The sequence below is a fragment of the Hoplias malabaricus genome, chromosome Y (genome assembly GCF_029633855.1).
Source record: "Hoplias malabaricus isolate fHopMal1 chromosome Y, fHopMal1.hap1, whole genome shotgun sequence".
NCBI lineage: Eukaryota > Metazoa > Chordata > Actinopteri > Characiformes > Erythrinidae > Hoplias > Hoplias malabaricus.
This window is the reverse complement of record NC_089820.1, coordinates 23,006,294-23,031,681: the sequence shown is the minus strand read 5'-3', so window position 1 is coordinate 23,031,681 and position 25,388 is coordinate 23,006,294. Positions and strand designations below refer to the sequence as shown.

Here is a 25,388-nt window from a genome sequence, read left to right as displayed (position 1 = left end):
GAAACATTAAAAAAGTCTATTTTCTTAATAAATAAGGCATTGTTAGGATAATCTACATGACACAAACATGTTTTGTGCTGTCTTGTAGAATCCATTCTATTTTTAGGGGAAGTCTAATACAGGAAACACTGTCATGCATTTCCTCTTCTTATCTTTGCCTGCTCTAACATGATGTCCATGTGGCTGTGGCTGTTAACATGCATCACATGGGAGCCCTGAGCCTAGGATTCTCTTTAGGTTTTTGTGTTTTAATGCTTTATTTGATTATTTTTTTTTGTGAGACAAGGCGATAACTTGAACAGTCTCTCTATCTCTTTCTTAGAATGTGTGCTGAAGAGGAAGTTTTCTGTGGCAAGTGGCACACACTTCTTTAGAACAGAGACAAGCCAAAAATATACTGGCTTCTCTTTAACATCTGTATTTGGACTCGTTTGCACCTCACATGACTGCTGTTTGGGATAAAGCAATAATACTTGACCTGCCATAACACATTACATTAATGATTCCTTTAACTTTGTTAATGTTTGAAGCATCATAAAGTACATTTAACAGTTCTTTTTTAATTATTATTATTTAAATGAAGTGGTTTGACTTAATGTGTGCATAAACAGTGCGCAGGAAAGTGAAAGTGTGAGCAGGAAAAAACGGATTAGTTTTGCCTGTGAAGCTTCAGTGAATCAGATCCGCCTGATGCTCCCGAAGACCCGATGATCTCAGTTAGGTACGGGGTAAATTACAAGTCAGTACATAAAACTCACTTTCATAACTCAGTGTTTGTCGAAACTAAAAATATATCAAAGTAGTGAAAACAGTACAGCAGCATAGGTGCTCTAAGGCATGTCAGACACAAAGCTTATTAACTGTAAAGTGTTAATCATTGACAAACTGATCCAACTAGGGGTTTTGTCAGAATTGTGTTTATTTAAAAAAAAACTATTCCATTCACTTCATCCTATTATTTCTTGGTGTTCTTAAGCCATGTTTATCTTAACTTATTAAAGTACTTTTCCAAGCTTTAATAACCAACCTAGAGTGGATTTTGAGGCACAGCAGAACAGATAGCACCCACTTCCTGTGTGTGTTCTCATTTAAACAAGCGATTAAAAATCACACCCGTCTACATCAGTCAAGTCAGAGAACGGCATTTCCACACATGAGCATTAGGGAACTAAATAAAAGACGAGACCAGGGCTTTTAAGTGACAGATATTAGACTCCATTTCCTTCAATGTACTTTGATATATAAACAACAGAAAACAGGCAACCATTTCAGGGGAAGAAAGGGACTTCCTCCCCTTTGAGAGCCCTTATATTCAGAGGAAACCAGTTTTGCTTTGGAGCTTGCGTCACCTGCCCAGCCAAACCAGCTCTCCGGCATAGCAGTGCAATGGAGAGTCAGGACAAGCAAGAAAAACGAAGGGGTATGTCAGTGTGTGCATTTGTGTGGGTGTGGTAACCTTTGCGTGCATGCGCTTACCCAGATATCAGCCTTGGTGGTAATGGCTTTCCCTTGGTATAAGTTAATCATCTCTGGGGCTCGATACGACAGGGTCGTGTATCTGCACACAAGTATGAGAAGCTCAAAGGTGCTTACCGATGTTCCTATACGTATATTATGAATAGCATAATCCAGATTGTAGCTTACAAAATTACATAACTGTCCATTAACATTTCTTTTGAGGCATGTTTGTTATTCTCAGTATGACACACTTAACTCCAAATGTGTATCTCTTTTAATGTCAGAAATTACACCTATTTAAAATGTTCTAAAAACTAAGAACAGATTGGGCCCAGTATATTATGATTCCATTTTAACACTTAACCAGTAATTAACTTTATTAACTCTTTCAGGAAAAACAGTTTAACTACTTGGTACACATATAACATCAGACATTTACATAATGTCATGATTTTACAGCAAGTTTACTAGTACTTTCTAGTACTCAGTCAAATTAAATATGGATTTATTGCTCAAATATCTGTTAAATAATGCATTATATTCTTTCTATGAGACAAACCGTGGGCAAGACACATGAAAATTAAAGGACTGGTAATTCTCAGCCCACATACTGATTCTTAAATTTCAAAAGGTCTTACTTTTTAATCTCGTCTTCCACAGCAGTCACACCATCTTTAAGTGGGTGCAGCATTTTGTGGGTGGCACTCCCAAAATCGCACAAAACATAATTCCCCTGATCGTTCAAGAGGATGTTTTCCACCTGCAATAAATTGGACAGACACATCAGCACAAAAAAGATAGAGGAGGGGGGAGAAATAACAGAAACACCCTAGACCACACTAAATTACTAATTATTTAAACCCTATGTTTAATATAAAGTGAATCAAAGAAAATGTTTCAGATGTTAAAACAGATTTTTGAAAAAAAAAATGCCAGCAACACATCACAAAATATTATTACAGGGCAACAATGACTGGTAAAATCGTGCAATGTGGCTAAATACAAATTGGGTTCATTGGAAACTGGCCAGTGACATGATTGGTTTTAAAAAAAAGAATCTCATTGATGCTGAGTCAGAAGTAAAGATTGGGGAGGATCTCATCATTTTTTGAAACACTGAAAGGGCAAATAGTGCAACAATTCAAGAATCAGGTTACTCTGTGTGAAACAGCAGATCCTGGAGAGTCCTTCAACTACCATACATGATACCACTGAACGTTTCAGAGAAGTATCAGGCTGAGTGAAAAGTCGCAGGACACAGTTTTATCCGAATACCCCAGTAAATAATGGTTGAGGGGGGCTATCTTTTAACCAATGTCTGGAACATGACTGCCATATGGAAAGCCACCATATTGGATCAAGGGCAAGTTTTTCCCCAATGGGAGGGTGGTCATGTAGCACATCAAAGAAATAAATGGGTGTCCTGCGACTTTTGACTAACCCTGTATATATAATAGAGCATATTCAGAGTGTAGCACTAATGTAAACAGATGGGATACATTTCCTCCTGTGCTGGAGAGAGTCAACACTCAGAAGCAAAGCCATGGTGTAGCACCATGAGGATAAAAGACAGTTACAGTATATTAGCTACATTATGATTTTCGTCATGGGATCTAAAGGATAACTGTGAGTACATCATACTCCAATGCATTTTTCTGCTCTTGGGACCAAATCTGAGTGAGATTCATACACATATTATATACAAGCTTCAGTAACTGTGTTCTTTCACTAAAGTTTTAACACGTAACAGACTACACACACAGGCCACAATTTAGTTTGTCTGATTCTTTTCTCCATTTACAGGTAAATAGTCTGATCCCACTGTCTCTGAGTGGAACAGATATTTGGAGGATAATATTTTATTGTCACTGTCTGCCTAAATAACTTCTCTGTTTTGGCTTAAAATATAATAGTCATTTTCCTTGTTTGAAAATGTGAGTGATCACAGAGATCTAAAAATCTCCCTACACTTTCTGTAGGGCACAGAGTACGTCATAAAATAATGGTTTCCGCACTATTTCAACATCGTAGTATGTTGAAAATAATTTAGTCAGTTACAGGGTTTACGTTTCTCTGTCAAATTAGTGTCTAATTACTGTCTGGGTGAAGTCTAATTAGTTTAATTATCTGTGAGGTGAACTATGTAGGGAGTATGGTGCTATTTTGGGACTACAGACTGACACAGACGAACAGGGCTCTGTTTACAAACTTGACACGGATAAAATGATCAGAGATCCATACTTATGTTTCTTTAATTTAAATGTTTATATAAGGACTAAAAGTGTTGACAGAAACAATAAAGAATTTTAAACATCACAGGTGTGTTTTTTTTGAGTTGTGTGCCAGTGGGTAACCAAATGTTTGTCCCCAATATGGGGACTACTCTACACAGTGACGTCAGCTGCAACTGATGCCGTTTTCAGAGCAACATGATGCCATTTTTCAGAAAATGTCTATCCATATTCTGCACATGCATTACAACAGCACTGCCCCATAGTGAAAGATGTGCTAAATTAGTTCAGACACATTGAAAAATACTGTAATAAAGTCCCAAAGAGTTCGGCAGATGAAATCGTTTATGAAGAATGGAGTCAAGCAATTGGTTTCTTCAGTTTACAGGCAGTTGTTAAAAATTGGAAAAGTAATGCAAGACAGGGGTAAACATTCTTCTGTCACAACTTGTTTTGCTGGCAACTAATTCAAAATGAGCAAATATTTTAAAAATTAAAATCTCTGTTTCAACATGTGAAATATTTGTTTCTGTGCTGTTTTCAAATACATAGAGGGTTTAAAAAAATTTAAATCCGTGTATTTTCTGGAAAAAGATTCTGTTAATGGAGTTTGCAGCATCAGATGAACACAGCTAACACCACTTGAGAACCGGAGCACTGAGAACTGACATTGTTTATTACTTCTTACTGGTGGCTAAAAGATTCAGGTGACTGGCACCACTGGCAAGTTCCCACAGGTTCCTGCCAAAAGACATTTGTGCTCCTTTCAGGCAGCATCACCCATCAGACTGTGCCTAAACAATTCTGTTTGTGCATGGGTTTTTCTAAAGTTCGCTAGTAACATTACAAGGGAGGACAACGAGATATGGGAATTGATGTCTAGTGCCACAACTTGGTGAGAGAGACGAACACAATTTGTCCTTACCAGGTCTGCTATCTCCTTCCTCCCTCTTCACTCTTTGTTTATATAAATTAACAAACTGGTGCAGAGGGAAATACTGAGCTTAAAGACTTAAACTAGACAAAAGACAGAGGGAGGAAGGGCAAATGGAGACAGTGAATAAATTAATTTTGCACTTAGGCTGAAATAGTGACGCCTAAGATTTGTCCCTACAGACTTAGGGTTTTACTTAAGAACACAGGAAAAACAGGGCGAGTCGGTGCTTGCGTTGTAAACTGCAGCAGAGATCTTTCTTTTAAATTTATATATAAAATGACTACCTAGATGTAATAATATTATTAAAACATCTTTAAAGGCTGACTAAAAAGTTCTGTATTACACCAAAATCAGCCGCAGTGATAAATAAATTAAATAAATAGATGCTTTTTCTACAGAAATGCAATCAATTCATTCTTTGGCATTTCAATTATACTGAGTGCAAACTACATTACCTTCAGGTCTCTGTGGATGACCGGGGTTTTACACTGGTGCAACCTGGCCACAGCCTCACAGGTGTCGCAGAAGATTGTGAGGACCTCAGCCTCACTGAAGCCAACATGCAGCCGTTGGTTCATCTGCTTCACTACCTGGCCCGCTACAAGAGACAGAATATGACATACAGGATATTTAGAATGTATAGTTATACATTAAATCTTACTGTACTGTAAGTCTCAAATATTTACAAAGTTAAAGGGAAGCAATATATCTAACAGACACCAATAATGCTATACACATGAGTTAGCGGTTTTTAATAATATTCTTACTTCTGGCAAAAAGTCATAGAATAATTTTTACTTCTCACAGGTTCCATGCAGAGCTTCATAGTAAATCTATGAAATATATGTGGATTATCTCAGTCAATATCTGTGCAAAACTGTTACTTACTAGTGGAAACTACTTATTAATTTAAATATTGTTTTAATTCTCAATTTCCCTGCAGCTGCTTTGTGACACCATCAGGTTGTAAAAAGCACTATACAAGTAAATTTGACTTGATTAAAATATATCGTCTCCATTAGAGATCTTTCATAACGCATTTTTCTGATCATTAATTAAACATGTACATGTTGTGGAGGCACAAATGAGTATGTTTTATGAATGACCGGTAACGCAGAGAAAGAGAGTGGGTGCTGTTTGGAGCGCAGCGGTGTGTTCCTGACCTTTACAATACTCCATTAGGATGAGAACCTCCCACACACTGTCTCCTACTGGGTTGATGGTAGAGTCCAGGTAGCTCACTATGTTCTTATGGCCTGACAGCTCTTTCTGTGGGGGACAAACAAAAAATAATTTTTTAATACTTAAACCAGTCGAGGAAGTTAATCTAACATTTGGCAAACATTTAAAAGAAAAACATTCCAGAAGTGATAAACAAACATGGGCTTAACTTCATTGTGTTACAGTGATTAAAAAAAATGAAACTGTGAATAATTTCATCAAGTTACGTTCTACTTAATCTTTTATCTAATGATTTGGCTGCATATCTGAGTAGGTGAACATATCTGCACACAAAGCTTTCAGTTTCAGACTGCTTGCACATAGAGAACTTCATCAGTGTAACCGTAGCAGTTACGCAGCATAACAGATACATAGTTGTTTTTGTTTTTATTTTTAATTCACTCTGATAAGTGCAATGCTCAGTCATGCTACTGTGGTTATCTCACAGCTTACCATGATTGTAATCTCACGCTTGAAGATGCTCAGGTCGGGGACGTTGTTTACATACATTCTCTTCAGAGCACATCGAACTCCACTGTGGGTGCGGGCCAGGAACACCATTGAAAATCCCCCTAAAAAAACATTATAGAAGCATAAACGCAAAAGAGTCTGAATCTAATAAGGTCTAACTATATGACATGCCACTAAGGTAAAAACATATTTATTTCTGGATCATAAATGAAAACACTTCAGAAGATTGCAGCAATACGTCAAAAGATGTTAAAAATGAGAGGAAACTGCAGGAGATATGAAGATATTTAGTCGAATACTACCAACAAATTTTAAATTTTGCTACGAATATTTTTCATCTTCTCCAATGAGGCTTCATTTCTAAGCTACAAAGCATTATACATGCATACATACAGTAAAAGACTCAAAATATGTCTTTTAATACATGTTCTTAATATTTTATAATAATTGATACGTACTTAATATTGTTTTAAGAGTAGTGCAATCTTAATTGTCTTAAGGATGTCATTATCTTTTGTTTCCACTTGTTTCCAAAAACATCTGTAGATATGTCATGGTTGAAAGAGCTGCCAAACAAGTTCTGAATTAGGGCATTGTTCCTAGCAGAAGAAAAGCACCCTGGTCACTTCTGCTACAACAGGGTCAGTAAAAATATTGCTGTAATATCAATTCCTCTAATATATGAGGGCTTGATGTGAAAAGCTGTAAAAGGTTTGATTCCTGAGTGATCTGTACTTTGTTATCATAAATGCAGTTTACAGAGGATAGGTTGGAAGCAGGAGTTCTGTATAAGCCTCTTGGACTGCTTAAAGTTGTTTGGACCCAACAAGTTCACAACAAATTTCAATCACAGTGGGTCCTATTCAAATCATAAAAGGTTGTGATTAAAGAGGTACAAAAACGCTGAAAAAAGATTTCTAGTGTGTGAAGTGCTTTTTTTCACTGCAAAAAATGCACAAAAGAATAACCGATTAAACACTAAGGTCAATCCTCAAGCATTTTGCAAATTTGTGAGGTCAGCACTTATAAGCACTCTAAACCACTCTTGGCCAAAAAGAGACAGAAAGGAAAACAGGCAATAGAGCAGAGGGTAGCAAAATCTTTCGAAAGTATTTCCAAATAGCTCTTTTATATATTTCTTCAGTGAAAAGTGAAAATGAATCTTCCCTGAATTAATCTTGCTAAGGATTTCTGATATGTTATAAAATCAGAGATTATTTCTGCAAATCAGGTGTTAAACTAGAACTATATGCTCCAGTCTAAAGTGTGAATTGTTCACACAGAGGTCAGCAATGAAGTTACCGAAGGCTTGGAATCAGAGTGCCATGAACTGGCAACCTGTGCCAAAGGAAGCCATGCCTCAACAGGGCCTGGCCCATCTGATGGAGGATAAATGAACCCTGGCAGCATTTGAGTGGCCAGCCATTCCTCATTAACACCACGCTGAGTCATGGAGCGGACTGCAATGAGAGCAAAAGCCTAGTACAAAGCAGGGCCTACAATGGAGTGCTTGTTGTCCAACAGACCCATGCTTACTTAGCTGACCTGAATAGAGAATGTATTTGGATCTAGACCCAGCAGGAGTGACCTGAGAGATCAAGGCCAATCACAATGTTGTTTTTCTGTGGGGTCAGAGCTGGTCTGTTCTCAGGTAAAAATAGGATAAGATGCTTATAGACTAAGGGTTGTTCTCTAGGAGACATGCAACACAATGTTAAGTATATAAGTGTATTATCTGTGAAGATCAGTCATTTGCTCATTTTACTATTATGTAGCCTCTAAGTTTCAACACCAAACATTAGCAAGTGAGTACATTATAGCAGATAAAAAGTAGATCATACTTAAACTCAAATGTAAATATCAACAGATTTATTCTGCACACATTGAGACCTGTACAAACTACATTCGTTTCTGGTTGTTGCGCTAGAGTTTGGCACTGCTTTAGAATGCTAAAAACCACTTAACAAAAGCTTTTCTAAAGCTGTGTCGCTTTTGTATTTTGCCAAATTTCGGCCCTGGGTATTTAATTATCATGTCCTCCTTACATTATCAGAGAGCCAAAAGCAGCGTGAGCCAAACCATTCTGCACGTTTCTATCATTACCCCTGCTCATGGGAGATACTTATCACTGCATGCTACAGTGAGCAGCTAATCAACTCACAAAAGAGGGTGCAGATACACACACACATACACAGTAAAGAACCCAGATCAGGCTTCCCTGAATTTTGCAAAACTTGCACATTGTTTTGCAGAAGAATGATTTATTATAAAAATATATATAAAAAAATGCCAGGGTTCCCAACAGAGCAAACAAAAGAGCGCTAACTTACAGCTGCATGTAGACGACTGATACAGAGCACACTGCAGAGATGTAGCCTAGGCCTCATTTAGGTATTTAATTTTGAACACAGAGTATTACATACAGCAACAAACACAGAGTAAGCTTAAATTCTACTCACTGCGCTTAAAAGGCAGGAGCAATACCCATTGCCACAGGTAGCCACAAAAAGAGTGTGTGTGTGTGTGTGTGTGTGTGTGTATATGTATGTATGTATGTATGTATATACAAGTCCATTGGCTTTGTCAGTCAATTGTAGGGCTGTTAGTAAATCCACATTATGTCATATCTAAAACTGTACATTTAAGATAACTGACTCATTTCATGAACCACATCATAATGATAATGGTGCTCAAAAATGTTGTTCCACTAACAAAATGGTGGCATACAAGTAATGCGGAATGAAATAAGCAAAAGCAGCACGAGGCATCAGTGTTACAACAGAAAAGGCATCTAACATGATGAAAGCACTCACTGTGAATAAAGAGATATCTCTTTATAACAATTTTCCTCTTGGCTAATTTTCACAGCTTAAATGAACACTGTGATATTGTCATGCATTATTGTGTAAAAGTCACCAAACTTGCATTTCAGCACTTTATATTAGTTCTGTGAAGTTTGATTCTTTTCCGTAGCCAATTCTTATTATTGTCTAATGAAAGGATTTGAATCTCCACTTTGGGAGGCAGAAATGAATTGGCTGAACATGTTACATCAATTCTTTTCTTTATCTGACAACCAAATAACTGATTAACAGTTACCACACAGAACTACTTCTTTCTACTTTAAATAAAAATTAACATTCTTATTAATTGATTGCTTTTTTTAAGACAATGCATGTTACAGGGGGTATATCTCTGTACCTCAAAATAATTTGAAAAACGGTCTATTTTTTTAAATTAATATAAATTGTTAACCCAAAGCCAGAAGCAATTAGCATAAAAATACCTAGTTATGAATTTTTGTCCATATCATACAGGCCTAACTGCAATACACATAAACCAATTTATTGACAAAGGGAGGAATAACATGTGACTCAGGATCATGAGATATGTTGTAAAATTAAATGTGAAAACATGATTTATACTGATGTTAGAGATGAGAGCAAAGTGAAGTTATGAAGATATGCTAAAACAATGGAAGGTTTGCCTTGCCCAAGGATGTTCTCAGGCTTACTGAGGTGGAACTAGGTCAGAAGCTGCTAAGTCATGATGTTCTTGACACAGTTTGAAAAAAAATATGATGTGACAGACCATTCATTGGCAGGCGTACATTTGTCATACATATTTCACGTGCAAATTCCCAGTACCAATGCTGTGCATTTCAAAGATGTATGCATGCCAGCAGTGGTGCAGAAAAATCTGTCTCATTGTGTGGTAAAAGTTTTTTTTTTTTACACATTATGCAAATTATTTTAACAACCACTCTGATTTGTTTAGTCAATCAGGGAAGTCACAGGGCCTATTTACATCTTGCATTATTGACATGTGTTTTTGGTAATTAGATCCAGTTCAGATTTCACTTGTCTGCATGAAAATCCAAGTGTAATCAGCCACTGTGATTTGGATTACAACCAGACCACTCAAACACCATTTGGAGGATGTCAGAGACAGGTTGCACCTACAATTAAGCATAAAAAGAATGCATTTTTTTGTGTCCGGATAGAGTTATGCAAGAGGAAGCGCATCAAGAGGAGGGATATCGCAGGGACCTTTTGTTTCTCTGGAGATCAGTGGCCAGATTTCACACAGATTAACTTGAATGTCTGTCATTATACACTAAGGAATGACAGAAAATCTGTGCCTGTAAAACCAGACGCAATTCTTGCTCACCAGTCATGACTTTGTCATGTCCAAAAATTCCTCTGGATAGTTGTGGCAGTGACAGAAATTACAGTGGTGGCAAGACACAGCCTTTTACTGCACCAATGAAGACGATTTAGTGCTTGTTTTACATCTTTATTCCTGGTGTTTGAAAGGTTATATTAAACTGGTAGTAGCATCTGAAAAACAATGTTAACAACAGGTTAGAGGAAGTAAAATGGAACTGATGTATGTCTTGTGCTTTTTAGGTGGGAAATTAATATAGGATGTTATATGGTCTGACTGTGGACACAGTTTAATACTATCACAACACAATACTCAGATAGAACATCTGTGTAATTGTCTTCTGGCAGACACACTCAGCAGAGTTCAAACAATGCCCTCATCTTATCAACTGGACACTAACGCAACAGCATTCCCTGGATTAAACAAACAACTGTTTCACTCTACAAACTCATGACTGACTGTTCTATAACCACCAGAGACAAATAACTTGGCCTGACCCAAATCTGCTGATTGGGAAACTTATATTTGATGAAGCATGTGATCAGCCTTGCTGGTCAATACACTTAGTCACAAGCTATACAATATGTGCCTGGAAAACCCCTTCCTAGCATCCACTCTCACACGCAAACACACAGCAGCTGTCACGTGTCTGTCTATGGGCACAGATGAAGTGTCTTTGGAAGGCAGGTGGCTTTAGAAAAGCTGGGGCATTCTCAATCCCAGTGGCACTGTTTGTCTGCTGATGGAGCCCATATGCTCCAGGATCAAGTTTTCAATAAATCACGGGCCTGTGGGTTTTGATTCCCTCCCCTTTAGAGGGCTTTCTATATGCTAAGCACTACATACCTCATTAACTCACCGAGAAAAGGGGCTTGAGAAAGTGGGAAAGCTGAACTTATTTACGTTTTAGCCTTGTTCAAGGCTAATTACCCCTTCAGGACTGATGCCACTAATTAGGAAAATAAATCTTATGATTCTATTGAGTGGCTTCAAATGGTCTCCATACAAGTATATGAAGGAAACATCTATCAATAACTTTGTAAAGTTGTAGATGTACTATCTATTAAGCCCAAAAAAAATTTCAATTTATGTTATCATTATCAGGAAATAACAATGCTTTTAACAATGCATGCAGTCTTCATTCTTCCACCTGCACATAATTCCCTTCAAACAAGGTCTTGTGACAAAACCTAAGGCAATCAGGTTTATCACATACAATAAACTTTAACAAGTGAAAGTGCAGGACATAGGGGAATATGTAAAACTCTGACCAGCAGAAGAAAACATTGATAAAGCCTTGTAAGCCAGGATTTCAAAGGAGCAAAACTTACTTAGCAGCTGTATTAGCAACATTAAGATCACAGCAGTAGCAGCAACAACACTAGCTTCTGCACTGATGCAAAGCACTGCAGAATGGAGATCCTTCCCCCACTGAGGCTTAAACTGCCACTCATACTGAATAGGCCGTTATTATGGAAGAATTTTCCTTACCCAGCTCCAGTAGCAATACCATTACATCATTATGCCTTGGCAATCAGCTTTGTTGACAACAGCTTAGATTTAAAATGGACTTAAGAAGAAAATGCCATATTTTATGTGCAACTTGTGCAAGGATATGAGAATAATTTAAGCACTTGATCATATGAAATATGTCTTCAATTAACCCTAGACTTCCATTTTTTCCTGATATTTGCTACCCAACCTCTGCCATGTAGGCAACACAGTGCTCTAAACCATGTGGGTCCATGAAGTATTTTTAACCCAATACTCAAACATAAACATTAGTGAGAGATAAGTGAAAAAAGGAAAAAGGAGGAAAAAAATAGAACTCATGATGGCGTGAAGCTTTTAACGCATATGTGGACAATAGAACAGTGTCAGCTGAGACAGAAATGCATTAATGAATTCTAATCAGGCATCCATGCAGATGTTCACTGTCTGAACCATGATGTCATCAGTGACACTGGCTGTGCTGTTGCAACCTCCCTCTCTCGGGGGTCTTAGAGAAACTACTTCTACAGAAATATGCCTTCAACTATCAAGAGCCACAGCTTCTTTTAGCAGCCACATCTGCCTCCCTGTCACCTCCTGCTCTGTACTACTTCTACTTGGCAACATCAAGTAAGCTTAGTAAACTGTGTCCAAAATAACTCACACTAAATACACAAATACCACAAAGGTAACTCAGTTATTTGACTTATGACAGTTTCTCTCCGTTGGGTCAAGAATTAGCATTAAATTTTCTGGTAGATCTAGTCTTGTTCTTGAAGAACAAGACTTGTCCCTTCTCCAAAATATCCTACATATCCAGTTTTATTATTAAGGCATTTTACTCAGTGATAAAGTGTAGGCTTGGACATGGACATAAGAATTATATTTTATATGTTTTTGTTATTCCCTGCCCATTTGTGTACAATGGCACAGCCAAATAATTAAAAACCACTGTACAGCTGCACAAACATCAAAACAGGTAAATCTAAAATTATGTGAAAACAAGAATTACGACAAGAATTAGATTGTATTTTAAATGTTTTTGTAATTACCAACCATATTAATGAAACTAGGAATAGACTCCTATAACAGTGTGTCCCAACTTTAAATCAGAAAAAGGGGCATTTTAAACCCACGTTCGAATGCAGCCATGCTATTTCCACATCTCTAGCATATGAGTTAGAGGGAAAAATAAGGGGGCCCCACTGAGGGCCATTTTCCAGTGGGATCTTCCTGCACTAATCAGGTGCCAGCTTCCTTCAATCTGCAAATCTCTACTCACCATCCCCCGCTTTTTTCTCCCCATCAACTTCCTCCTTGAACTAAACACTATTCCATACGATGATCCCTCACAAAGTGAATCTCCCTTTCACCAGCCTGGTAAAGAAATATCCATAAACGCTGTACTGTGTATAAAAAACACTCATGCTTTAAATAAAATAGGCCTTCAGCAAAGTAGTTCTTATAAACTGTATACACAACATGGATTAAATCTAAGAAAATTATAGCCGAGTAAGCAACATATATCATATATAATCATATGTGGGGTATATAAACTCTTTATGCACAACATCTTCCATATTAAATTTTATAAAACAATTTCTGACCTGAAGTATTTAAGATATTAGTAGGATATCTTTATAGCAGCCAAGAGATCAGAGAGCTCAACAACATCGCTAAGCTAACCTCCTTCAAATGTGTAGTTTTGTGTGTACTTAAGTTTTAATAAAAAGCCTGTAATGTTTTCAGTTGCTGAAAAAAATGCTTAAACAATTGGGGTAGAAGCTTTTCTGAAATAACAACATGAGGCTACCTAACTGGGCGTGTTCTTTTATATTTTAAATTCCTCCTACTAAACAGCCCATCTTGGACTTGACAGAGGACCCTTCAGTTAAAAGCCACTGGAATGGGCCTCCAAGAAAAGTCCTCGAAAGTTAGACCACAATGAAGCTTACAAATGTATCTGCAGAATAGGGTGACGTGCTAAAAATAAGAGTGCTGCTTACTTTTGGTGTGCACTTGAGAGATTCAGCACTTGGTGATATCTCTCCTGACAGCACAGCGGGATGACTTGTCATTCTTCTGGAAATTTCCAAGCTACAAACTAGTCTCTTTTTTTATTTTTCTCTTTTTTATATGTTTCCTGAATAGACAACTCTAGTGAACTAAAAGATAAGATACATTTTGATGTGCCATACACAATTTTTAAATACTTCCACCTCAAAAAAAATAACAAAAAGCCCAAAACGAATGCCAGCAAAAGACAACCAGGAGGAAAAGCTATCAATTATTAATTATCAATTAATGCTAACACATTATTAACAACAAGAAGAATAGCAAAGTAAATTATCTTGTGTTGTCTTAAATGAGGATTTTGACATAATGACTTAGTAACAGACTTGTGACTAAATTAAATAAGTTCACACATTTTTAAAAGTTCTGTATTTTTGGTACAACATTGGGCTGCACCAAATCTTCTTAGATCACTTCAAAACCAAATAAGCAGGGTTACACAGTAGTTTAATCTTTTACATCTTAGGCCAAGCAACATTAAACACCAAGACAAATGTCTGGGTACAGGTTACTTGAACAGCAGGCAAGATACGAGTTGCAACTAAACGAAAGCAGAGACCTACAAATATCTATGCATCTATTTCCAACCACACAACTTGATGATATAATTATATTTCACACACTGTAGACCTAATTATTCGAAGAGTCCACCAAATAAAGCTCAGGCAAAACAATAGACATTAGTGTTCCCAGATATCTGCTGTTTTCTCTTTTACCCAATTAAAACGTGACACAATATCAAAAATAGTATAAAGGCTTTCAAAATGGGAATCGTTTTGCTGTTTGTCATTGTACCCTACATTTTCAGGAAAATCCCAAACTCTTGAATTTGTGCTGAAAATCAACAGAAACATGAAATGAGACTCTGAGAAATTCCAGTTGCCATTTCAAACAAAGACAAATTCAGTCAGTTGATGACATGGTTCTTTTTGCAAAACATCTGTTAGAATACTTCCTAAAATTGAGAAGAGCTTTCAGTTCTTCAGAGTTGATCTCACACAGCCTATATTCATGACTTATCAGCTGGAGCTCGTTTTTAATAGACCTTGGGGTGTCACTAGTGGTTAGCATTCCAACCCCCAACAGCATCTGGTTAGCATCACTGTTAACCTCAAGTATGAGAAGTTCATGTGAATGACCTGCATCAGTTCAAGCTACAAACCCAGATAATTGAAAGTTACACAATGCATTACCTCAGTACAATCACAGAAAACATCATGGCTGGCCTAGCTATGCTGATAAGCAGAATTTAAAAAGGGATATAGAGTGAAGCTTACATCATATTTAAACTATTTGCTGTGAAAAAAAAATAGAGAGAGAGAGAGAGATTACTGATATACGTATTCTAGTCTGACTTATTTGGTCAAATAGCTTGATCACTACTACTACTTGGCTGCAAGCCTGGTGATGGACTTCAAAAGACTGATGTACTGCTGGAGACAAATTATCTGATGTTTAAGGACCTATAGCAAGGGATGAACATCTAAAAACACAGGGAGGCCTGTCTAAAAGGGCAGACAGCTTAATATACATGAATTATAATTATCCTCAGCTTTTCTTTCCAAAATCTTTTAATCTATCTTTAAAAAAAAATTTAAAAGCCATCCAATCTCTCTGCTTCGTGTGTGATATATTAGGAAGAATTCAAAGGTTAGAGATAAAAGTTTAGACATGGTGCTATGGAGTCCATTTAACTAGTTGCATTCATTAAAATAACATACAAAAAAGTATTTTATTACACACAAATGTTTAAATAAAAAATTATTTCCTAATAAACATCAACTATTCATTCATTATCTGTAACCCTTTTCCAGTTCAGGGTCACGGTGGGTCCAGAGCCTACCTGCAATCATTGGGTGCAAGGCATGAATACACCCTGGAGGGGGCGCCAGTCCTTCACAGGGCAACACACACTCACAATTCACCTACCAACGTGTGTTTTTGGACTGTGGGAGGAAACCGGAGCACCCGGAGTAAACCCACGCGGACACGGGGAGAACACACCACACTCCTCACAGACCGTCACACGGAGCGGGAATCAAACTCACAACTGCGACACTAACCTGCTGCGCCACTGTGTCGCCCAACGTTAACTATGTAGTAGTTAAATAATAAGCAAATTTTGAATGATGTTTTTATATTGAATAAGCTTCTGTGTTCTTTATCAAATTAAGGATGTATCAGCCAAGAATATTCTTTGGCAGATAAATAAAACTGCCCAATGAACAGGCTGTTGCATACCTGTTTTTGAAAGAAATTCTGAATATACGGAACTTGATTTGTGACATGATATATCCATGGTTAAGAAGCGGGTCAGCTTTAAGGTACAAAGAACATTAAATGCAACTCGTTAAAAAACTACTTATGTTAGGCAAACAGAATGATGCCGTCAGGATGTAGGAGCTGCAGGTCAGCCCTGAATACTGCACTTTAAGCTGACCAGGTTAATTCCTTGTTCTTAGGCGGTTGGAGGATATACAACATGTGTTTTATGTATATTTATTGATAATGAAATTGTATCATATTTGCCTTTCAAGAAGCAAAAGGAGAGCTCAACCTGCTTCCAAATATGTCAAATAAATAAATACATCTTCCCTAACCTCATTCAGCATGTCACAAATTAGATTGGACAAAGGAAATTAGGGCTGCTATGTTAAATGGGCTACGCTATGTTAGATACCCTGCCTATGAGTGTTTTAAAAAGAAAATTGCGTAAGAAAATTTTATGAGCAGTCACACAGTGCAAGTGCAGAGGCAGGACTTGCTCGACAGAAAATAGCATTAACCTCAGAGTGAGCTCCTAGAGTTAATACAATTAAGCGTATTTATCCAATGAATTCAGTTACTAAGCTATAATACTTTTAATTCTCTTTAAATCTCTGGGACTTAACGGAGTGCATTACACAATTTAAAAAGTTAAACACTAATCTACAAATCTACAATAATTAAACTGCTCAACTGGTCACAGTACATCACACGTCACCCAGACAATTATCAGACATTTTTTATTGTTATTAATATTATTATTATTTTTAAATGAGAACTTGTTACGTGCATATTTTGTAAACTACTTTGTAATATTTACTAGGGTAATATCATTTAGCTCTAAAGCCGTGACTCCTATCTCTCACAAGCCTCTGTGAGTAATGTGCCAGGTGTGCAAACAGTACTCTGAACCAGATGCTGTTTTAGAACATGATTGCATAAGATACGCAAAAAACACACTGAAAACAACCCCCTGATCAGTTTGGAAAAAAGACATTATATTAACAGATGTTCTGGAGACAGATTCGCAAAACTATCTTATGAGAAAAAGTCTTCTGAGATGTGCATTTATTTTTAACTTCATTCTTAAGAAAACATGTTTCTGATCAATACTTTAAAACTTCTAAAAAAATTATTAAATATATAAACGTAATGATAGCTTCAGACTCATCTTAAGACTGCAATATTTCAGAATGTCATCCTACAATCTACAGTTATCAGTTTAATAATTACTGTTTCTATGGTGTTAACCCTGCACTGTACTTAAAAATTCACACCAATTGATACATTACTGTAAATAAACATTCAGTAAAATGTTACTTGCGTACACCTGGTTGCACAGGAGTTTTTTAAACTTCTAAACTAAAAACACACTTTTATTTTTAAATACTTCTGATGTAATTTTCTTAGACAGCTTTTGTGAATCTGGCCCCAGAACGGAAAGAAGTGAAGTGATGAGCTACTGAATCACTGAAATATTCCTCACATGTTCACACACTCTCATCACTTGGACTCAAACCACCCAGAGCAGAGCGACCCGTTTGTAGAAAGATGAGGAAATCAGAATAACTTTGAGCTCGTCAGCGTTGACATTCCTCCAGCACATGCCCAGTGAGCTGAGAGACACCTCCGCTTTGAGCTCATTCAAGGTCAGTTTAACAATGCTGCAATATCCTCCCAAATGCTGAGTTTACCACTGACCAAAATGACCTACTACTTCATCACTTTGACAACAGCAAAATACAGACACAAACATGTTTGTGTGTGCACATCTTGACTCCACACACTAGCATTATTAGGCCTACCCTACTCATTGCATAATACCCTGAAACAGAGAGGCAGCTTACTACAGTATACGACCGCACTGAGGCAACAATTTCCCAATATCTCCTCATGGTGAGACGATAATTCTTGACAGAAAAAGTTCACCACATCAACACAAGAATACACAAAACCACATCAACACAAGAATATAAGAGTATGGGATGTGTATACTGAACCAACATATGACTGACATTAACAAAAAGGTGTAACCCTGAGGTTGTCATTATTTCTGCTAAAGCTCTAAATTACTCAAAAGTCCTAATTGCTTCATTACGTTGCTCTCGAACAGAGGGGCTCTGAGAGAGGCCACTGTAGAGAGGACAAACGGTGGCAAACATTTCCCCCTCTTATCTACAGTCTCTCATCCAAATGCCATCCCACACTCTGCCAACTCCCTCTCTCCCCTCTTCTCTGATGAATTGGTTGAAATAATTTGTTACGAATAACAAAGAGGGGGCCGACAGTCATGAAGAGAGGCAAAAACAGTCAGGCTCAATGAGCAAACACAAAGAAAGTGACCTCCATCACGGGACTGCGTGCTGCATCGTACCAACATTCTTTTACAGGGTGCTGGAACAAGACAACAAAGAAGTCCACAATCCACCCATTCATCTCCAGTGTGGCATGCAGATAATGTAGATGTGCTTTTCCATTGCTGCCTTGGCAAGGCTATGGAGTCGAATTACCAGACCGTCCATTTACAAATAAGTGCATTAATCACCAAAGGTTACTGTGACTTCCGTAACTTGCTTCCAACTGACTACCAGAGCTAGACTGTAAACACAGATATAATGTTCACAGTGTATTACCACTCCATGGTATTACAGTACAAAAAATATAATGAAGAATTAATTTTGGACAATTGTACGCTCCAAATGCAAGCCTTAAAATATTTTGTTTAATGAAATCAAACAAAGTAAATTATTCATTCATTCATTATCTGTAACCGCTTATCCAATTCAGGGTCACGGTTGGTCCAGAGCCTACCTGGAAGAAATGGGCGCAAGGCGGGGAATACACCCTGGAGGGGGCGCCAGTCCTTCACAGGACAACACAGACACACACACACATTCACTCACACCTACAGACACTTTGGAGTCACCAATCCACCTACCAATGTGTGTTTTTGGACTGTGGGAGGAAACCAGAGCTCCCAGAGGAAACCCACACAGACACAGGGAGTGCACACCACACTCCTCACAGATAGTCACCCGGAGCGGGAATCGAACCCACAACCTCCAGGCCCCTGGAGCTGTGTGATTATAGTATTTAATTAAAGGCTAGAAGTTAAACATTCGAGTCAGTAAATACAGGTGCTTCTATGCTGACATCACTAAATGCTACGTTTGTTGACAAGGCTCAACAACATAGAAGTCAACCTGTCATGCTAGGTTAGCCAGCAATGAACAAATAATCTATATTCTAACAGATGTTTATCTCAAACTTCCTTTGATGCTGAAAAAGTTAAGATATAAGAAAGGGGAACTCCTTAATGCACTGTCCAAAATGCACAGTTGGTTGTGCAACTTAAGTTCTGCACCGGCACCAACGTTATGTCATTTTGTCTGGTCAGCAAGATCCGTGCTACAGAGGCCCATTTGCTGGAAACACATGCAAAAAGAATCATGACACATTATTTCTCAGAAGGGAAGTGCTTCTTCTTGGATTGCACAAAACACAAGACCAGATTGGATCAGAGCATGGTCTGGATTTCAATGAAAGGTTAACCAAAGCAACAAAAAAAAAAAAAAAAAAAAAAAACCAAGGAGCATCTGTGCCCCAACAGGATAGCTAAGTGATCACAAGCAAGTGTTTAGCCCAAGGGATTTCATTAAAAACTGTGAAAAATCTCAATGGAATACATCAGAACATTAAAGGTACTTTGCAAAGCTGTCATATGAGCAATACATTGCAAGCCTTGTTGTCTTATGAAAATAAACTGTCCCATAAATAAACACCCATCACAAAAATATATGTAAGAATAATGAGTAACAAAAACAGTTTACAGCTAATACATCACTTAATGGGCCAGGGCAAATTGTGGCCTAACATACTCTTTTAAATCTGTTCACACAACTCCCTCTCAGCTTTGATGTCAGGAAGCTTCAGACTCTCAAGAGTGCTTTATATTCTTCACTGTTAAAGCAAACTTCCAATGACAACTGAGGAATCTCAAGGGTTGTGTACATCTCGCATCGTCCAAAGCCTTTTGCGGAAACAGGGGCCAACAGAAAGGCGTCTTTGGAGGCCCGTGATGACTGCTTGCTTGTGTTAAGCCTAATGCTGACGTGCTGAGGACTGCAACAACAGGATGGCCACATACTGTTACGTCCAAGGCCAAGGTTAGGGTTAGTCCTTCACAAAGAACTATACTAATTGGTGACTCAAACTGAAACATTCTTTTGATTTTTACAACAAGCTTAAGATTCATTGCACTACAGTATCTTCACTTGTGTGAGATAGGAGGCTATTAGTTCCTTTTTTTTAATCCTAACATAGAAATGTTAAAGTCTGCTCAATGATAGGTTTTCAAATAGCTGTCATGCTATGTGCCTAATGAAAAACCACTAAACCAGTATGAGTGATAGGGAAAAAAAGCTTTCTAAAGAGTATATGTATGTAAAGTGCTGCTCAAATCTCATATCTGCAATATTTAATCTAATGTAGGCTCACACAAGCATGCCCCTTTTTGAGTCCTGTGTAGACAACAGCAGCAAAAGAGAAAACAAAAATCAGTTTCCAAATTGTACCTCAAACTAAATGGGAAAAAAATAAACACCACCAGGTCAAGGAGTTGCTACGTTGTTGATGTTATTGTGGAGTGTTACGGCACCAAGGTATAAGGTAACCTATAAGAACCTGTACACACAAGTGGGTGAAAGACTTTTCATGTCATGTAAGAGGTAAATTCATTGATATTGAAAGGGTTAGAAAATTTAAATATTTAATTTAATATTCTGTAATACAGTGGAACCTCTACTAATGAACACCTCTACTAACGAACTTTCCAAGATACGAACCGGGCATTTGAATATTTTTTGCCTCCACCAACGAACCATGACTCTAGAAACGAACCCGAGCCGGCGGCTGGAAATGGCCACTGACCCCAATCGGTGAGTCTCCCAGCGCTCCCAGACTTGAGCGAGCTTTTAAGATTAGCAAATTGTAGCTTTAGCAATTTAGCATTAGTGTAAATAGCAGACATCGATATTCGTGCTAAGTTAATCCGTATCTACGCTTCGTCTCCCCACATTCACCACCTACTCTCCGTTATTCCACCCACCACCCACCTCCCGTCATACAGCCAGTGCCTGTGTTACTCCTCCAGCCAGTCGTCATGTCTTCAAGGTAGCGATGTGTAACCACTTAAAACTTTATTATTTCTTTTTATTACTTATTTCTTTTTTATTTTTAGTAACGCTACATGTATTTTTTTACTAATTTGAGAGTGTTGTAAACATATATCAGTGCAAAAAGGGTGACTTTCGGGGTGGGGTCTGGAACACATTAATTGCTTTTCCATTATTTTAAATGGGGAAAATTGACTCGAGAAATGAACTTTTCCACTTATGAACCGAGTCACGGAACGGATCAAGTTCGTAAGTAGAGGTTCCACTGTATTTCAGTTAATTCTTTTGACATTCAAAATAAGAATATTTCTTCAGGAATCTGCATGCCTGGACGTTCAATAAAATAAATATTTATATCAGGGTAGAACACAACTGGGCATTCTTTGATTATTAAACCATCTTGATTTACATAACAATTACATATTTTAATAGCATTATTCAAGTGCAATAACAACCAAATGCAATAGCTTTGTTCTGTGCAATTATTGCTGTATATACACGTGTAGCTGTTGCTTTTGGTGTAGTAATACACAGTGTGTGTTTTTGTGTGCGCATGTTGCATGTTTATGAGTGTGTATGTTTGTGTGAAGCTGTCTGTTCCCTCCAGTCTTTTCTTAGTGCTGTAACAAGTTAATTTCCCCAAGGGGGTCAATAAAGTCTTATCTCGATGCTGGGACACTGACGAGACAAGACTGGAGATGGATCAAACTGAACTGTTGTTCTGTGTTGCTATTGTACATTAAAATATATGACAAGTGTGTCATCTGTCTTCCCCAAAAAAGGGGCGTGGACCTGTTGCAAGCCAAAGTTCCCGGATGGGCCAATCTGATGTACACTTTATTTTGCATATGTTACTTAGTATTGTTCATACCTTCAGCTATAAGCTCCTCCACTGTGACTTGGTATCTTCCGATGGCAAATACCCTGCCAACGAAGTTACTGCCTCCAGCACTGGAGCAAGAGCCGGAGGACCCTCCTAATCCACCACTTTCTGACTTCGGCATGCGCGAAAACTTCTTCATCTTTCCTTAACCTGTGGTTCTGCCTTCTCGAAAAGTACAGAAGCGTTTCAAATCACACACACGACTGGGAAACCTTCTAGCTGCTCATCTCCGCTTTCTTGCCCCGCATGATGAGAGAGATACAACGGTCACTTCGGTGCCATTGTGGTCTCTCAGATTTCCTCCTCCCGTTCTACAAATCCAACCAGACCCAAAACTGACTCTGTGGGAAGTTAACGTTCGTCGGTCGGTCAGTTTGACATTCCGTGTTAGCAAACTAGAAACATATAACGTTAAACAGCGCAGAAACCGACGTGTATCGTCAAACTCCTTGAGACTAAACGCTTCGCTTCCGATTTAACAGGCAGCTGTTAACAACTCTGTTACAGTTTGGACTGTACGGTAGGCTAATAAAGCTAGTCAGCTAGCAAAACTAAGCCCGAAGTACGAGTGCTGTGTTCAGCTAACAGAGCTAGCTAATAGCGCGGGGTCCGTACGAATAACGTGTTCGCTAAAAACCGTTGGCGCCTATGCTGCTTGCTGTAACGGTCGCCGTTTTCGTCACCCACAACAAGCCACAGAGTGGGTGGAAGAGTGGGTCCGCTGGCGACGATTAATCCTGAACTCAAAGCCAACAAACTCCCAGTCACCGAGAGTGAAGGAAGAAAACACCACCCCCGCGACTTCCCCTTTTCTCAGTTAGCCGCTCAGCTAGCGCGCTACGCCGCCTCGCTCCTCCGTCCGTCCGTCCTCTCCGGAGGGACGCCTCTAATCACGGGAGCTGTTACTTAGTCCGGACCTGCACTCGACTTTTCCGTCAGAACTCTGTAATTACTACCATACCGAGCTCCCCCCGCAGTCTCCAGTCGCTTCACTCCGCCTTAACCAAAAAAAACTTCCCAACTCTCGTGACTCTCCGCGGAGAGAAGGGGGAGGTTTCTGTTGTTGCCCAGCGCCTGTCTCTGAGCGAAGAGAAGCTCGAATTAGTTTAGAGAACCGACTCATCGAGCTTCTGATTCAATGATCCAGTCTCGATCACCCGAAGGGGAATTCCTCCAAAGGTCCAAATGTTTCGTGTAGATCAAAGCTCTCGGGCTGAAAAGAAAGTGATAATCATTGTAACATTTGTTCATCAAAAAATCCCCAGATTCCAAATAATTTCATTGACTTTAATGCTTTTAGCCATAGGCACAGCCTAATTTAGCAACGCCACGCCCATGTCTGTAGCCCAGTAGTGCTGTCTTTCGGACAGGACGTTTGTTTTCATCTACCCAGTGTTTTTTTTTTTACCCAGTCCATTAATTAATTTTCTGCAACCACTCCAGTATCATGTTCAGGGTTGCACTGGTAGTTCTAGGTCTACTATTTATCTAGAACATCCCTACTCTAAATTGTGAGTAGACTACAAAAACATAAACAAAAACAGAAATAATCAAAGGTCTTTATTACATTATAAAAGATTATACTACTGAGTAAAATCTGAAGGCTGGTAGATTCAGTGGAGCTTGGGATTCAGATCCACATAGATACTGAGGAGTCGGTTCCAAAGGTCGATTCGTGCACGATTCACTCGCCGCAGCTGTCTGACAACCAAACCCTCCGGTTTCAGGAGAGCCTTCCCGCGGAAATGATTGGTGTGAGGAGCACGCGCTGGTACCGCGCTCCGCCGTGATGGGACGCCGAGGGTGACCATCTCGCTCTCCCCGGTTTGGTTGAGGCAGAACGGGGGCGTTTCCGTCTGACACCGAAGTGAATAAAAGATAAAGAATCCTCGCTAAGTAACTCTCACACGTACGATATCAGTCAGTCTTCTCATAAACGTCTGACAAATAAAGCGGCACATCAAAGTTTCAGTAATAGCCTTAAGCCCTTGTTATCTGCTGATTACAGTCTGCTGTATAACCCAGTGATAAGGCGACTGTAAAAAAAAGAAAAAACAGGCCCCCTATTAAAGTGTCCACTTGTTTGTAATACAAGGGCCTCCTCTTTGAAATGCCCACTTTGGTGATATTGTTAAAGTGTGAGCAACTCCACCACACCCTTTCTACCCATTAATTCTTTCATTCATTCATTTCTTGTGGCTGCTTCATACTGCTCTGGATAACCATGAGCCCAGAGCCTATACCTTACATTGGGCACAATGCAGGAACACACCCTGGACAGAGCACCAGTCCATCACACTCTCAGCTAGTCACTCACACACTCACCCTGTCACTCACACACTCGCAGCTGTGGACAATTTTATACACTCACCTAGTCACTCACATAGCCACACCTGTGGACAGTTTTACACACTCACCCTGTCACACGCTCATCTAATCACTCACACAGCCACACCTGTGGACAATGTCACACACTCACACCTGTGGGGACACAAAAACTCATCCAGTCACTCACACACTCACACGGACAGTTTCACACACTCACTTGTCACTCACACTCACAGTAGTGGATAATTTCACACACTCACCCTCTCACAGCTGTGGACATCTTCACACACTCACACTTGTGGACACTCACACAAACTCATCCAGTCCCTCACACACTCACCTAGTTACTCATACTCTCACACCTGTGGACCGTTTTACACACAAACCTTGTCACTTATACTCTCAAAGCTATGGACAAATTCACACACTCACCCTGTCAGTTACACTCTCATACACTCACACTGTCAAACTCACTCTCACACCTGTGGACAGTTTCACACACTCATGTAGTCACTCACACCTGTGGACAATATCACACACTCACTCTGTCACTCACACTCTCACACCTGTGGACAATTTCACACACTCACCCTGTCACTTACACCTGTAGACAATTTCACACATTCACCCAGTCACACACACACTCACACCTGTGGACAATTTCACACACACACCCTGTCACTTACACA

At 38.8% G+C, this 25,388-nt stretch overlaps 1 protein-coding gene across 1 annotated transcript in view; it reads right to left on the bottom strand.

Annotated features, from left to right (window-relative positions):
• The window catches only part of LOC136677912 (BMP-2-inducible protein kinase-like), a 38,945-nt gene extending 15,511 nt beyond the window's left edge, over window positions 1–23,434 (bottom strand). Inside the window, exons 1-6 of the mRNA XM_066655617.1 lie at window positions 22,360–23,434; window positions 6,301–6,419; window positions 5,790–5,895; window positions 5,082–5,224; window positions 2,097–2,218; window positions 1,477–1,558 (exon numbers count right to left, since the gene is read on the bottom strand). Coding sequence (XP_066511714.1) covers window positions 1,477–1,558; window positions 2,097–2,218; window positions 5,082–5,224; window positions 5,790–5,895; window positions 6,301–6,419; window positions 22,360–22,510 — 723 coding nt within the window. The 5' untranslated portion in view covers window positions 22,511–23,434. The remainder of the gene's footprint in view (window positions 1–1,476; window positions 1,559–2,096; window positions 2,219–5,081; window positions 5,225–5,789; window positions 5,896–6,300; window positions 6,420–22,359) is intronic.
• Between the last annotated feature and the right edge of the window lie 1,954 nt (window positions 23,435–25,388).